This window comes from Ranitomeya imitator, chromosome 1 (genome assembly GCF_032444005.1).
Source record: "Ranitomeya imitator isolate aRanImi1 chromosome 1, aRanImi1.pri, whole genome shotgun sequence".
In the NCBI taxonomy this organism is placed as follows: domain Eukaryota; kingdom Metazoa; phylum Chordata; class Amphibia; order Anura; family Dendrobatidae; genus Ranitomeya; species Ranitomeya imitator.
In genome coordinates, this window is record NC_091282.1 from 344,698,979 (window position 1) to 344,715,563 (window position 16,585).

Here is a 16,585-nt window from a genome sequence, read left to right on the forward strand (position 1 = left end):
CGGTCCGATGGGCGGTGTTTTCGGGTCTTATATTCACCCCTTCCTTTCCCGCTGGCCGCAATATTGTCTTGAAGTTGATTCGCCTTCCTCCGTAGAACACGATCTTGCCTTGCGCACGCGCAGTATGCTTTGCCCAACTGCGGGCAAAGCCAAAAAGCATTAGTGCGCATGCACCAGCGCACTATGTCCCGGAACACAACGAAATACTTCCGGGGCACAGTGCGCCGGCGCATGCGCACTAATGCTTTTTTTTTTGTTTGTTTTTTTGACGGAACGGGAACGACTACACCAGCGGTGACCAGGGAGGATACTGCCTGGAGAACACTGGGTAACTGAGACGGCTGCTTTGGTGGGCGAGAAAGAAGGAAGCAACTTTCTGGGCGGGAAGAAAATTCGATCTTGTAACTGAAAGTAACGATCTCCCTGACCCAGGCGTCACTGACCACCGACAACCAGGCGTCCTTGAAGGAAAGCCTGCCTCCCACCCTGGAAAGACTTTCAGGTGGGGGCGACCCATCACTTAGAACGGAACCCAAAGGATCTTGAGGGTTGGCCCTTAGGCCTCCAGCTGGGAGCTGGTTTGTAAGAGGGTTTCCTTCGTTCACCTGAGGCAGAGGGACGTTCCTGCTGTGAAGAGGATTCTGACGCTGGAAATGGACTAAAGGGCTGAGGGCCCTTCTTGTTGAAAAAATGCTTGGGTCTAGACTGAGGGAGAGAGGTGCTTTTGCCGCCGGTAGCGTCTGAAATTATCTGGTCTAGCCGAGCCCCAAAGAGCCTGGAGCCTTGGAAGGCTAAGTTGGTGAGGGACCTCTTGGAAGTAGTATCTGCACTCCATGCCTTCAACCAAAGGATGCGGCGTATAGCCACGATGTTGCTACTTGCTCTGGCTGAGCAGGCTGCCGTATCCAAGGAGGCAGCCAAAACGTATTTGCCAGCGTGGCCAATCTGGTCTGCCAGTTCGGCAAGCTCATCCTGATCTGCCGAAGTTAAGCTGCCCCAGCAAAGGATCTTGGCCCAGGCGGAGATGGCCTTTGACACCCGGGTGGAGGCGAAATTAGGGCAGAGGGATATTCCAGATGCCTCAAAGGCATATTTGACTAGTGCCTCTGTCTGTCGCGTCTTTAAGAGACGCACCATCCGGTAAGGACAGAACAGTCTTAGAGGAAAGACAAGAAACTGGTGGATCCACCTTGGGGGACTCTGCCCATCTGCCAAGAAGATCGGCACTGAAGGGGTATAGGACGTCCAAGTGCTTTCTTCCCGGAAAACGGTTTTCGGGATGCTCCCAGTGCTTAGACAGGGTAGACTCAAACTCCTCGTGGTTGGGAAAGGAGCGGGAGGGACGTTTTACCTGCTTGAAAGAGACTGAAGGATCCTGGGTAGGATCCTCGTCCTGTTTAAGTTTGAGGGTTATAGAGATAGTAGAGATCAGACTATCAACCATTGTCTGCATACTGGAAATCTGGTCTGAATCAGTCAGACCCAGACTGTGAATCTACATCTGACCCAAGGTCCTCCTCCAAAGTGGGGAATTGGGAAGAGGAGAGCAGCTTGGGTGTTGCGGAGGGCCCCGGAGAGCTGGATGAGGAGCCAAACAGTCCTTTTTCTAGAACGGCTAGCTGGTCTGTGTCTTTGAAGGTCGATATCAGGTGCGTGCGAATCGCCATGAGGGACGTTCGGAGCACTGGTGGCTGCAGACAGTTGTGGAAGTCGTTCAAGCGCATGGACCAGAGACTGGGATACCCGACTCAGGTCAGAGACCGACTGAGACATGGCCATGGCCCACTCTGGGGGAGGGGGAGCGCACCCATCCCGAGAGTCGGAGGGTTCCTGAAGGGCAGACATGGTAGGAGGACTGCAGGACTGGCAGAAAGGAGACGACTGGCCTGCTGACCACTTTTTCTTGCAGCGTGCGCAAGCGTAATGAATGATAGTGGGCTTAGAAAGAGAGGCCCCTATAGAGTTATTATTATTATTATTATTTATTATTATAGCGCCATTTATTCCATGGCGCTTTACATGTGAGGAGGGGTATACATAATAAAACAAGTACAATAATCTTGAAAAATACAAGTCACAACTGGTACAGGAGGAGAGAGGACCCTGCCCGCGAGGGCTCACAATCTACAAGGGATGGGTGAGGATACAGTAGGTGAGGGTAGAGCTGGCCGTGCAGCGGTTTGGTCAATCGGTGGTTACTGCAGGTTGTAGGCTTGTCGGAAGAGGTGGGTCTTCAGGTTCTTTTTGAAGGTTTCGATGGTAGGCGAGAGTCTGATATGTTGTGGTAGAGCATTCCAGAGTAGGGGGGATGCACGAGAGAAATCTTGTATGCGATTGTGGGAAGAGGAGATAATAGGGGAGTAGAGAAGGAGATCTTGTGAGGATCGGAGGTTGCGTGCAGGAAAGTACCGGGAGACGAGGTCACAGATGTATGGAGGAGACAGGTTGTGGATGGCTTTATATGTCATGGTTAGGCTTTTGTACTGGAGTCTCTGGGTGATGGGGAGCCAGTGCAGGGATTGACAGAGGGGAGAGGCCGGGGAATAGCGGGGGGACAGGTGGATTAATCGGGCAGCAGAGTTTAGAATAGATTGGAGGGGTGCAAGAGTGTTAGAGGGGAGGCCACAGAGCAGGAGGTTACAGTAGTCAAGGCGGGAGATGATGAGGGCATGGACTAGGGTTTTTGCAGATTCTTGGTTTAGGAATGTGCGGATCCGTGAAATATTTTTGAGTTGGAGGCGGCAGGAAGTGGAAAGGGTTTGGATATGTGGTTTAAAGGAGAGATCAGTGTCAAGGATTACCCCAAGACAGCGGGCTTGTGGGACTGGGGAGAGTGGGCAGCCGTTTACTGTAATGGATAGGTTCGTTGGGGAGATCGCGTGAGATGGGGGAAAGATGATGAATTCTGTTTTGTCCATGTTAAGTTTTAGAAATCTAGTGGAGAAGAAGGATGAAATAGCAGACAGACATTGAGGGATTCTGGTTAGTAGGGAGGTGATATCTGGTCCAGAGATGTAGATCTGTGTGTCGTCAGCATAGAGATGATACTGAAAGCCGTGAGATTCTATGAGCTGTCCCAGGCCAAAGGTGTAGATGGAGAAGAGCAGGGGTCCTAGAACTGAACCTTGCGGGACTCCGACAGATAGGGGGCGAGGTGAGGAGGTGGTGTGTGAGTGGGAGACGCTGAATGTACGGTCAGTTAGGTATGATGAGATCCAGGATAGGGCCAATTCTGTGATGCCAAGGGATGAGAGGGTCTGCAGCAGCAGGGAATGGTCCACTGTGTCAAAGGCAGAGGACAGGTCCAGGAGGAGGAGGACAGAGTAGTGTCGCTTGCTCTTGGCGGTTAATAGGTCATTGGTGACCTTAGTTAGGGCAGTTTCAGTGGAGTGGTGTGACCGGAAGCCTGATTGAAAGCGGTCGAAGAAGGAGCAGGAAGATAGATGGGAGGACAGTTCAATATGGACATGTTGTTCCAGTAGTTTTGAGGCAAAGGGGAGAAGTGATATAGGGCGATAGCTAGATACAGAGGATGGGTCAAGAGAGGGCTTTTTGAGGATAGGTGTGATTGTGGCATGTTTAAAGCTTGAGGGGAAAATGCCAGTTGTTAGTGATAGGTTAAAGAGATGGGTTAGGGTTGGGATGAAGACTGTGGTGAGGTTTGGGATGAAGTGGGATGGGAATGGGTCAAGTGCACAGGTGGTGAGATGCGATCTTGAGAGTAGAGTGGAGAGTCCGTCTTCTGTAATGGTGGAGAAGTTGGTTTTGGAGGTGGAGGGCTGGGTAGTTGGGAGGAAGGGTTCTGGGGGTTGTTTACTAAAATTGTCTCTGATGTTCTCAATTTTCTGCTTGAAAAATGAGGCGAAGTCTTCAGCTGAGATGAGTGGGGAGGGAGGAGGTGCTGGGGGACGGAGGAGAGAGTTGAAGGTGTTGAATAACTGTTTGGGGTTGTGAGACAGGGAGGATATGAGAGATGAGAAGTAGGTTTGTTTTGCTGTGGCGAGCATGGTTTTGAAAGCAGTGGGGGACTGTTTGAATGCGATGAAGTGCTCGATGGAGTGGGATCTTTTCCATCTGCGCTCAGCAGCTCTGGAAGCTCGCCTCAGTTCTTTTGTCATGCTGGTGTGCCAGGGTTGTCTGTTGATTTTGCGAGCTTTGGTATGTGTGAGAGGGGCAAGAGATTCCAAAGCTGCAGCTATTGTGGTGTTATATAGAGTGGCAGCATCATCCGCATTGTGTAGGGAGCTTATGTCTGTGAGAGGGAGGAGGGATTCAGAGAGTGAGTGAAGATCAAGGTGTTTAAGATTTCTGCGAGGGTGTGAGAGTTTGTGGGGTGGGGGTTGTAGACAAGGAGTGGAAAGGGAAGAGAATGTAAGTAGGTTGTGGTCAGAAAGAGGAAGAGGTGAGTTTGAGAGGTTAGATAGGGAGCAGAGGCGGGTGAGAATGAGGTCCAGTGTGTGACCATCTTTGTGGGTGGCTGTAGAAGACCATTGAGTGAGGCCAAAGGAGGAAGTGAGAGATAGAAGTTTAGTGGCAGCTGAGAGGGAAGTGTCAATGGGGATGTTGAAGTCGCCCATGATGATAGTGGGGATGTCAGCGGCGAGGAAGTGGAGTAGCCAGGTGGTGAAGTGGTCGAAGAAGGTGGTGGCTGGCCCTGGGGGACGGTAGATGACAGCCAGTTGGAGGTTGGAGGGGGAGTAGATGCGCACAGAGTGCACCTCAAAGGAAGGGAGGATAACAGAGGGTGGCAGTGGGATTGGGGTGAAGGAGCAGTTATCTGACAGGAGAAAACCAACTCCTCCGCCATGCTTGCTGCTGGGGCGGGGTGTGTGAGAAAGGTGGAAGCCACCGTAAGAGAGTGCCGCAGGGGAGGCTGTGTCAGAAGGGGTGAGCCAGGTTTCAGTGATGCCGAGGAAGGAGAGTTTGTTATTGATAAAGAGGTCATGGATAAATGGAAGTTTATTGCAGACAGAGCGTGCGTTCCATAGTGCTCCAGATAGGGAAATTGGGGGAGTGGGGGCAGGATGAATGGGTATGAGGTTACTGTGGTTGCGAGGACGTGTAGAGGATCGTGGCAGGGGATTAGAAATGAGTGTGGGGATGTGATGAGGAGGGCCAGGATTTGGGGATATGTCGCCAGCAATGAGGAGCAGCAGACAGAGCGTTAGAAGGTGTGAGCTGGATAGGTCATGATGTGGCCGTGTGTGCCTGGCGAGAAAGGATTGTATGTGGACGAATAGTTCTGTGGAGGAGGTGAGATGACTGGGGAGGATGGAGGGAGAAATGACTAGTTCTTTACTGGGTGGAGGGACTACAGGAGATAGGAAGAAATAGAGTAGTATGGGGGTGAATGTGAAAAGAAACCGAAACATTATAGTGGTTTTCTATTCCTTTACCTTCCAGTCAATTCCAGTCCAATTCTAGTCTAATTCATAGCAATTTAAAAATGCAATTTCTAAGATGGTCAGACACGTCTGGTCAGACTCATGGCTATGAATTTATGGGCACCTAAGGGCTCACAGCTGAGAGAGGGGATGTGGGCGTGTGTGTCTAGAGCACATGTTCACAGTTAAGCCAGGTCATAAAGAGGGGGTGGGGTAGATGGCCACTCAGGTATGCAAGCAAGAAGCAAGGGAAGTGAAATACGAATGGATAGAAAACAATGGGTAAGCAAAGCATACCAGGTGGGAATTATATGCAGTTCACATAAACACACATTGCAGGAAAGGCAGAGTAGATGGACAGCAGCATACCAGGTGGGAATTATATGCAGTTCACATAAACACACATTGCAGGAAAGGCAGAGTAGATGGACAGCAGCATACCAGGTGGGAATTATATGCAGTTCACATAAACACACATTGCAGGAAAGGCAGAGTAGATGGACAGCAGCATACCAGGTGGGAATTATATGCAGTTCACATAAACACACATTGCAGGAAAGGCAGAGTAGATGGACAGCAGCATACCAGGTGGGAATTATATGCAGTTCACATAAACACACATTGCAGGAAAGGCAGAGTAGATGGACAGCAGCATACCAGGTGGGAATTATATGCAGTTCACATAAACACACATTGCAGGAAAGGCAGAGTAGATGGACAGCAGCATACCAGGTGGGAATTATATGCAGTTCACATAAACACACATTGCAGGAAAGGCAGAGTAGATGGACAGCAGCATACCTGTGGGTAGACAAAACAGCTTGATTAGAGGATACAGGTGGTGATGAGGATGATGAAAGTACAGCAGTGATGAATGCTCAAATGCCCCATGGAATTCTAGTCTAATTCATAGCAATTAAAAAACTGCAATTTAAAAATGCAATTTCTAAGATGGTCAGACACGTCTGGTCAGACTCATGGCTATGAAGTTGGACATATGTAGGGCCTGGTGCGCTATAATAGCCTTGGGGGACCCTGCCGGAGTATAAGTGAGATACTGCAGGGAGGTTCTGTATAAGATAAGGGCAAAAGCCTACCGGTACAGCAAACTGCATCTAGGAGTTATCTGTGTCCCCCGAGCCGAGATTCCGTCTAGAGAGGAAGCAATGTGCCAGGTGCTGCAGCTTCTAAGATGGAGGATAGGCAGGAGGCTGCGTGATGAACAGGGGGCGTGCATAATTGAATACCTTGCTTGCTTTCGGCTCCACATGAGTCATGAGGATCGTCCAGGGGCCCATGGGTGGGGAGGGTCGCTGGACACGAAGATCCTTCATCCAGAAGACTGTATCAACCCCCTTAACGAAGGGAGGAGGTCACCGCTGGTGACCACCGTCTTCCTCTCAGCCCTCTCCAAGGAGAGGGGTGAGGAGGACATTTGGCAAGGGCCGGCCAACAATTAGACCCTGAAGCACCCGTGAAGGTGACAGGGAATATTGTCCTGCCAGCGGCCTGAGAGTTGCGATGTGGGTGACACCGCTCGCTCAGCCGCCCATCCTGGAAAGGCATGGTGACAGACACCCTGTTTCCCTAACGCTGTATCTGAAAAACAAAGGAGAGCGTTACTAAACACAAACAATACCTGTAAGGAAAAAAAGGTTAGCTGCGGATCTGGGGAGATCCAGGTCCGCCTCCTACAGACACTAAGCGCAAACGGAGGTACTTGGTGCCTGTCGGTGGGTGTATACTGCCAGGGAGGAGCTATCCTTTTTTCCTTTTTGCATAGTGTCAGCCTCCTAGCAGCAGCAGCATACACCGATGGCTGTCTGTGTCCCCCAATGAAGCGATAAAGAAAAATGGTTTGCCCTCTTCCTGATTTCCTATTCTTTTACATGTTTGACACTTAAATGTTTCAGATCACCAAACAAATTTAAATATTAGACAAAGATAACACAAGTAACCACAAAATGCAGTTTTTAAATGAAGGTCTTTATTATTAAGGGGAACAAAAATCCAAACCTACAGTGTCCTGTGTGAAAAAGTGATTGCCCTCTAAGCCTAATAACTGGTTGGTTCACCCTTAGCAGCAACAACTGCAATCAAGCATTTGTGATAAATGCCAATGAGTCTTTTACACGCTCTGGAGTAGTTTTGACCCACTCATCTTTACAGAATTGTTGTAATTCAGCTAAATTGGAGGGTTTCCAAGCACAAACCGCCTTGTTTAGGTCATGCCACAGCTTCTCAATCATATTAAGGTCAGGACTTTGACTAGTCTACTCCAATGTCTTAATTTTGTTGTTTCTTAAGCCATTCAGAGGTGGACTTGCAAGTGTGGTTTAGATCATTGTTCTGCTGCATATCCCAAGTATGCTTCGGCTTGAGATCACAAACAGATGGCCGGACGTTCTTCAGGATTTTTTGGTAGACAGCAGAATCCATGGTCCCATTTACCACAGCAAGTCTTCCAGGTCCTGAAGCAGCAAAACAGCCCCAGACCATCACACTAAATGTAATCGGACATACAAATTCCAAAAAGTAAACTTTTGTCTTGTCGGTATTCTCCCAAAAGTCTTGGGGATCATGAAGATGTTTTCTGGCAAAACCTTAATGTTCTTATTGCTCAGCAGTAGTTTTTCTCTTGGAACTCTGCCATGCAGGCCATTTTTTGCCTAGTCTCTTTCTTATGGTGGAGTCATGAACACTGACCTTAGCTAAGGAATATGAGGCCTGCAGTTCGTTGGATGTTGTTGTGGGGTCTTTTGTAATGACTTGGATGAGTCGTCGCTGTGCTCTTGGAGTAATTTTGGATGGTCGGCCACACCTGGGAAGGTTCACCACTGTTGCATGTTTCCGTCATATGTGGATAATGGCTCTCACTGTGATTTGCTGGAGTCCCAAAGCTTTAGAAATGGCTCTACAACCTTTTCCAGACTGATAGATTCCCAATGACTTTGTTTCTCATATGTTCCAGACTTGGATTGGCATGATTTCTAGCTTTTGAGGTTCTTTTGGTCTGCTTCACTTTGTTACGCAGGTCCTATTTAAGAGCTCTAGAACAGGTGTGGCAGTAATCAGGCCTGTGGGTGGCTAGGGAATTTGAACTGCTTCCCAAAGATGTGATAAGCCACAGTTAAATTATGTCCTAAATGGGTGGAAGGGCAATCGTTCTTTCACACAGGGCCCTGTAGGTTTTGATTTCTTTTTCCCTTAATAATAAAGACCTTCATTTAAAAACTGCATTTTTTGTGTTTACTTTGGTTATCTTTGTCTAATATTTAAATTTGTTTGGTGATCTGAAACACTTAAGTGGGACAAACACTTTTTCACACCACTGTAAGTGATGGGAAAAAATAAAATCTCATTCATAAATTGCTTTAGTAATAAAGCATCAGTAATACATGTAATATTCTTTCTTATTCATTACAGAATGGAAGATCAATTTGCTGCTCTTCATGAAAATCCTGACATGTACGTTTTGGTTTGTCACATCGTAACGATATCTGCATCAATCTCACATCTTCTACATTTTGATACTTTGTGCACTATGTTCAAGACGCATCTGAAATATTTTTGTTGGTTTCTCAGCATTATAGCCACACCGGGTCGTCTCATGCACGTTGCCATTCAAATGAACCTTAAGTTGCACAGTGTGGAGTATGTTGTTTTCGATGAAGCAGACAGGTTAGTATTGTGTATGTCAGACTTCAATACTGTTCCTTACTTATGATTAGACTTTGCTCCATGCCTCACCTCTTATGTTTGTGATAGGCTATTTGAGATGGGATTTGCTGAGCAGTTGCAAGAAATAATTTCCCGTCTTCCCGAAACTCGTCAGACTTTGCTTTTCTCAGCAACGCTCCCTAAGATGCTCCTGGAATTTGCCAGAGCTGGTGAGCTGTTTTAGTATGCCTTGTCCACTATTTGCCCAAAACGTGTATTGTCACTCACACTTCTGATATGTCTTTTCTTTCCTTCTATTTTTTGCATGTAACAGGTCTCATCGAACCGGTGTTGGTCCGTCTGGATGTTGACTCAAAGCTTAGTGACCAGCTGACGGTAAAGTCTACTTCTAGTGATTGTGTAGTGCTTGTTCTATATTCACGCTCATCCATATATTGTGTCTTTCATCTTAGCTATCATTTTTACATGTGCGGGCAGAGGATAAACCCGCCGTGCTCCTTCATCTCCTGCGCTGCATTGTGAAGCCTCAGGAACAAACTGTTATCTTTGTGGCTACAAAACATCATGCAGAGTACTTGAAAGAGGTGAGTGATGAGACTCGCAATTTTAAAGTGTAAATTTTATAACTCTGCATTGTGTTTATATATTCTGTTTTTGTCCTTTTTATCTTTTGTGCCTATCCTATACAGTTACTTGACATGCAGGGTATTCCCTGTTCCCACATATACAGTGCTCTTGATCAAACAGCTAGGAAGATAAACCTTGGCCTATTTCTGCATGGGAAAGTTCGGGCACTTTTGGTTACTGATGTGGCTGCTCGAGGCATAGACATACCAATGTTGGACAACGTCATTAATTATAACTTCCCGCCTAAGGCTAAACTTTTCCTCCATCGTGTCGGTAAGATGCTATAATTTCTAATTTGTAATGTACTCATTCTGTTTTTACAGGTTTTTGGTACGTTTTCATCTTTTTTTCTTTCTGCTACTTAGGTCGAGTGGCGAGAGCAGGTCGCAGTGGCACAGCGTATTCACTTGTAGCTTCAGATGAAACTCCATACGTGTATGATCTTCACCTCTTCCTGGGAAGGCCTTTGAAACTTGCAGGGGAGAGTTGTTCAGGTATACAGCACATTGTAGTGTTTGGAGCCTCTGAACTCAATGATTGGCTGCAGCAATGATGTGCACTTTCAATGTGATGTCACTGATGCAGCCAAACCACAGAGCAGCGATGGAGAGCTGGCGCTGGACGTGGAGAGTGGATATCTGTTTTGTTTTAGGTACCACTTTTATTTTTATAGTGGAAAGATCTGTAATAAAAACAATAGGTCATCATTCCTCTCCACTCTACAGAAACAGACATAGATGGTGTCATGGGACGAGTACCACAGAGCTTGATAGATGATGAAGATGCTTTGCTCATCACAGACCGTGAGAGGTCTTTGGATCTGCAGAACCTCCATCATGTGGCTGAAAATGCATACAAACAATACAGTAAATCTAGGACTGCTCCTGCTCCCGAGTCCATAAAGAGAGTTAAAGAAGCCAATTACAACCTACTGGGGGTCCACCCTCTCTTTTGTGAGTATTCCCTGCATTGTTTTTAAAACTTTCTCCAACTTCTGCAATAATTTTTCTTTCAACTTTGCCCTTTCACCTGTAAAGCTACTTTTTTATATATACATTTGATCTATTTCTGACTTACATATTTCTTGTCAGGGTCTCGTCTTGGTGGAGAAGAAATGCAGAGACTGAAATTTGTGGACAGCATTAAAACTTACAAATCCAAGGCGGTTAGTGATATTACATTTATGGAATACAATATGGCCTTTCACATTGTCATTTGTGATGTAGTCATACTTTAACCATTCACGAACAGTTATTAGTATGCTTTTTTTATTTTAATTTTCAGACTATCTTTGAGATAAATGCCACTAACAAGACCCCTGCAAGTGAGGTGATGCGAGCAAAGCGCAATCGTGATCTTGGAGTTATCACCAAGTTTCAGAGGCTGCAAGATGAGAAAGTGAAGGCTACAGTGCAGTCTGTGCCAAGTGTCAAAACCAGCATTCCATCCAGCCAGGACAGTGCAGAAGAAGTCTTTGAGGTAACCTTGAAGACTAATTTAGAGGTTGGGCTACAAGACAACTTTGGGCACTATACACATTGTGAGGCCAAAGTTCGCACTATGCTAATACTACATCGCACTATTTTTAAAATGAATCTTGCCATGCCGCAGCTACGACATTCAAGTCGCAAAAAATCCAAATCTGCTGGACTTGCTGATTGTAATGCAAAAAATTAGCTTATAATATGGTGCCACATAGAATTGGCATAGTGCAATCTTTAGCATCACGACGTGTGCCACAGCCAAAGTCACCTTGTAAGGAAAAAAAAGAAAAACTCCCTTTTCAGCTATTTTGGCAGTTTTTTATAGAACTATGTTCCAAGAGCCAGAACTTTTTTAATTCTTCAATGTAGCCATGCAAGAGCTCCTTTTTTGAGGAGTGAGTCGTATTTTGGAACATTTTTGGAGTACATAAATTGTGTTTTTGAAAAACGTTAAAGCACTCCCACCAAACTTCTTTCTTAACATGTTTGTCACACTTAAATGTTTCATATCACCAAACAAATTGAAATATTAGACAAAGATAACGCAAGTCAGCACAAAATGCATTTTTTAAATGATTTATTATTAAGGTAAAAGGAAATCCAAACCTACAGGGTCCTGTGTGAAAAAGTGATCCCCAAAACCCCAAACATAAATTAACTGGTTTATCACATCTTTGGGAAGCAGAGTTCAATTTCTGTTGCCACATCCAGGCCTGATTACTGTCACACCTGTTCTCAATCAAGAAATCACTTAAACCACAGTGAGAGCTATTATCCTCAAATGGCGAAAATGTGGAACAGTGGTGGACCTTCCCAGGAGTAGCCGGCCAACCAAAATGACCCTAATACTGCAGCGATGACTCATCCAAGCGGTCACAAAAGACCCCATAACAACATCCAAAGAACTGCAGGCCTTACTTTCCTCAGTTAAGATCAGTGTTCATGACTCCACCATAAGAGACTGGGCAAAAATGGTCTGCATGGCAGAGTTCGAAGATGAAAACCACTGCTGAGAAATAAGAACATAAATGCTCGTCTCAGTTTTGCCAGAAAATATCTAAAGGAGAACATCCGGCCATCTGTGACCTCAAGTTGAAGCACTCTTGGGTTATGCAGCAGGACAATGATCTAAAACACACCAGCAAGTCCACCTTTTAATGGCTTAATAAAAACAAAATTAAGAGTTTGGAGTGTCCTAGTCAGAGTTTTGACCTTAATCAAATTGAGATGCTGTGGCATGACCTTAAAAAGGCAGTTCATGGCCGAAAACCCTTGAATGTGGCTGAATTACAGCAATGCTCCAAAGGTGAGTGGCCAAAATTACTCCAGAGCGTTGTAAAAGACTCATTGCCAGTTATCGCAAACACTTCATTGCAGTTGTTACTGATAAGGGTGGACCAATCAGTTATTAGGTGTAGGGGCAATCAATTTTCACAAAAGGCCCTGTAGGTTTGGATGTTTTTCTCCCTTAGGGTACCGTCTCACAGTGGCACTTTTGTCGCTACGACGGTACGATCCGTGACGTTCCAGCGATATCCATACGATATCGCTGTGTCTGACACGCAGCAGCGATCAGGGACCCTGCTGAGAATCGTACGTCGTAGCAGATCGTTTGGAACTTTCTTTCGTCGCTGAATCTTTCGCTGTCATCGCTGGATCGGTGTGTGTGACACCGATCCAGCGATGCGTTCACTTGTAACCAGGGTAAACATCGGGTTACTAAGCGCAGGGCCGCGCTTAGTAACCCGATGTTTATCCTGGTTACCATCGTAAATGTAAAAAAAAAAAACAGTACATACTCACATTCCGGTGTCCGTCAGGTCCCTTGCCGTCTGCTTCCCGCACTGACTGACTGCCGGCCGTAAAGTGAAAGCAGAGCACAGCGGTGATGTGCTGTGCTTTCACTTTACGGCCGGCAGTCAGTCAGTGCGGGAAGCAGACGGCAAGGGACAGACACCGGAATGTAAGTATGTAGTGTTTGGTTTTTTTTACGCTGGTAACCAGGGTAAACATCGGGTTACTAAGCGCGGCCCTGCGCTTAGTAACCCGATGTTTACCCTGGTTACCCGGGGACCTTGGCATCGTTGGTCGCTGGAGAGCTGTCTGTGTGACAGCTCTCCAGCGACCACACAACGACTTACCAACGATCACGGCCAGGTCGCATCGCTGGTCGTGATCGTTGGTAAATCGTATAGTGTAATGGTACCCTTAGTAATAAATACCTTGATTTAAAAACTGCATTTTGTGTTTCCTTGTGTTATCTTTGTCTAATATTTACATTTGTTTGGTGATCTGAAACATTTAAGTGTGTGACAAACATGCAAAAGAATAGGAGGTCAGAAAGGGTACAAATTCACTTTCACACAACTGTATGATGGAGCCTCAGAATGAGGCTCCATAGACTCACATTGTAAAAATGACTTCCAGTTGACACACAAACCCCAACGTGAGCTGGCAAGTCGGAATAGCCATCATGAGACCCAGCAGAGGACCAGAGTAGCACTAGGCAATAAAAAGTTCGGTGGGAGTGCCTTTTTAATTTTGGGGAATTGAAAAAAAAAAAACACAGCTTTTTCACCATTATTTTTTATTGTATTAGTTTTTTCAGATTTGTCTTTACAGTGTTCCTCATGTGTGAATAGGGATCACATTGTGAGCACTGCTAGGGTGGCAGAGGGAGCCATCGCCTTATGGTTCACTATTTAGATGCTGCAGTGTCTATTGACCTTGGTGATTGAGGGGCTACAGATCCAGGATTAGAGTTAGAGTTGGTGCCGACGGTGTATGAAAGGGCTGAGACTAGCCATATCAAAGTTATTGGCTATACTAAGCATGGAGTTGTTTTTTTCTCTGTCAGGGAGTCTTTTCACAAGTACTCGGTAAGAGGAAAAGAGAAGATGCAGCTGAAAATGAAGAAACCAAGAAAAAGAAAGGAGATGTTTCTCAGGATCCAGAATACTATGTTCCATACAGACCAAAAGACTTTGAGAGTGAGCGGGGGTAAGAGATCTGTGATTTCAGTTTAACTTCACACTGGTTTGTGACTTTTGGTTTCCCATTTTTGTAAACTTAATACTGATATTTTCAGTGTTTACATCTTTGTTTACTTTTTATTGTACAGACTAAGCATTGCAAGCAACAGCTTTGAGCAGGCAGCTGCTGGGGCAGTGCTGGATCTGCTGGGTGACCAGACTGAGGATCTTAGGAAGACTAAGCACATCATGAAGTGGTGCGTTTTGGAAAATGTAAATGTAACACAGTGTGTCACTTACTGCAAAGTCATAATAAAAAAATGACTATTGTAAATTCATACCCTAAAGAGTTTGAAGGTTTAATGTTATCTTTTCTAACCCAATTATAGGGATAGAAAGAAAAAGAAGTTTGTAGGAGCAGGAGGACATGAGGATAAGAAGAAAATAAAGACAGAGAGTGGACGAGTGATTAGCAGCTCTTATAAAACTAACATGTATCCTTTCAGATTACATGCATTTTTTTTGTAATATACTGATGCCAAAAGCAAAATCACAGATCGTAGAGATCCAAAATGCCAATGTTCACATGTTGTGTTTGCCACCTTTTTACTTTGTACTTTTTTTTTCTTTTGCGTTTTTATTTGATCTTGTCACCCATTTATTTAAATGGATGAAAAGTTCTGAAATAATTGATATGCTGTGTCTTGGAAAATACGCAGCAGGGATTAAAAAAATAAATTATATTGTAAAAAAAAAAAAAAAAAAAATGCAGGAAAAATGCCAGATGTGAACATTCGCTTACGTACAGTATATGTTTCCTAGAAATGTCCAAAATTTGGTTTTACCTCCTTTACTCTAACTAGATATGAGGATTGGAAGAAGAAATATAAGATTGATGATCAGGATTCTGAAGAGGAGGAAGACAGACAGACAGGAAAATCACATAGGAAGGGCAGAGGTAAGTGATTTGAAATGTAATTGCTTTAATTTAGTAACTCTCCTAGTGTTTCATCACCCTTCCCCTGCAGACTGTGGGCCCTCGCGGGCAGGGTCCTCCCTCCTTATGTACCCGTGTGCCTTGTTTTTTGCTCATGTTTAATGTATTTGTCTTTATTTGCCCCGTATTCACATGTAAAACTCCATGGAATAAATGGCGCTATAAAAATGTATAATAATAATAATACTTTTTATTATTATTATTAACAGCAGTAATAACAGTATCATACCCCAAGCAGGAATACCTAGATTAAAATAAGCCCAAATATCCAGACCCACCAAAATGAAACCTAAGTATAAAATCACGTTATTGCTTAAAATTTACATAAAACATTCCATTAGAATGAACTTCCAAAAAGACCAGGAAAAATATCCCAGCATAGGGTAGACTCCTTCCTGAACCAACTACAGGTTCTTCTCACAAAATTAGAATATCATCAAAAAGTTAATTCATTTCAGTTCTTCAATGCAAAAATGAAACTCATGTTATATAGAGTCATTACAAACAGAGTGATCCATTTCAAGTGCTTATTTCTGTTTATGTTGATGATTATGGCTTGCAGCCAATGAAAACCCAGTAAAACACAGTAAATTAGAATAATTAAAAAAAACACCTGCAAAGGCTTCCACAAAAAGGTCTTAGTCTGTTTCAGTAGGCTCCACAATCATGGGGAAGACTGCTGACCTGACAGATGTCCAGAAGGCAGTCATTGACACACTCTGCAAGGAGGGTAAGCCACAAAAGATCATTGGTAAAGAAGCTGGCTGTTCACAGAGAGCTGTACCCAAGCATATTAATGGAAAGTTGAGTGGAAGGAAAAAGTGTGGTAGAAAAAGCTGCACAAGCAGTTGTTCCAGAAATTGAAGTATTTCTCCCAGAAAATTATTGCAATACATGTTTATAGTTCTTCAGGAGTCCCACAGCTGCCATAGTAACCCACAATCAAATTATGGGGGGGGGGGGCATTAATTAAATACTGCTTTCCGAGGACTAACAGATTGACAGCTGCATTTAAAGGGGCTTTGGGGACAATTTTTATCACTTCAGTGTATGTATGTGTCTGTAAAAATCATTACATTTTATATTACATCTATTGCTTGCTGCACAATTAAGTTAAGGTTCCATTACCGCTTCACCAACACCGGAGCTACCGCCTCACCAACACCGGAGCTACCGCCTCACCAACACCGGAGCTCCTGCAACCCTCAACCTACTGTCTCCTTCCCCATAATCCTGTAGAATGTAAGCCCGCAAGGGCAGGGTCCTCGCCCCTCTGTATCAGTCTGTCATTGTTAGTTTGTTTACTGTATGTGATATTTGTAACTTGTATGTAACCCCTTCTCATGTACAGCACCATGGAATCAATGGTGCTATATAAATAAATAATAATAATAATAATTAGTGAACTCGATCTAATGGAGCAGTGGGAGGGTTTGTAAA

At 44.8% G+C, this 16,585-nt stretch overlaps 1 protein-coding gene across 1 annotated transcript in view; it reads left to right on the forward strand.

Moving 5' to 3' along the window:
- Window positions 1–16,585, forward strand: part of DDX54 (DEAD-box helicase 54) — a 48,522-nt gene that overhangs the window by 18,618 nt on the left and 13,319 nt on the right. The window contains exons 6-19 of the mRNA XM_069759870.1: window positions 8,811–8,852; window positions 8,970–9,065; window positions 9,153–9,274; window positions 9,379–9,440; window positions 9,518–9,649; window positions 9,755–9,965; window positions 10,058–10,186; window positions 10,418–10,645; window positions 10,784–10,857; window positions 10,977–11,171; window positions 14,034–14,176; window positions 14,298–14,405; window positions 14,538–14,642; window positions 15,012–15,106. Of these exons, the coding sequence (XP_069615971.1) occupies window positions 8,811–8,852; window positions 8,970–9,065; window positions 9,153–9,274; window positions 9,379–9,440; window positions 9,518–9,649; window positions 9,755–9,965; window positions 10,058–10,186; window positions 10,418–10,645; window positions 10,784–10,857; window positions 10,977–11,171; window positions 14,034–14,176; window positions 14,298–14,405; window positions 14,538–14,642; window positions 15,012–15,106 (1,742 nt within the window). The remainder of the gene's footprint in view (window positions 1–8,810; window positions 8,853–8,969; window positions 9,066–9,152; window positions 9,275–9,378; window positions 9,441–9,517; window positions 9,650–9,754; window positions 9,966–10,057; window positions 10,187–10,417; window positions 10,646–10,783; window positions 10,858–10,976; window positions 11,172–14,033; window positions 14,177–14,297; window positions 14,406–14,537; window positions 14,643–15,011; window positions 15,107–16,585) is intronic.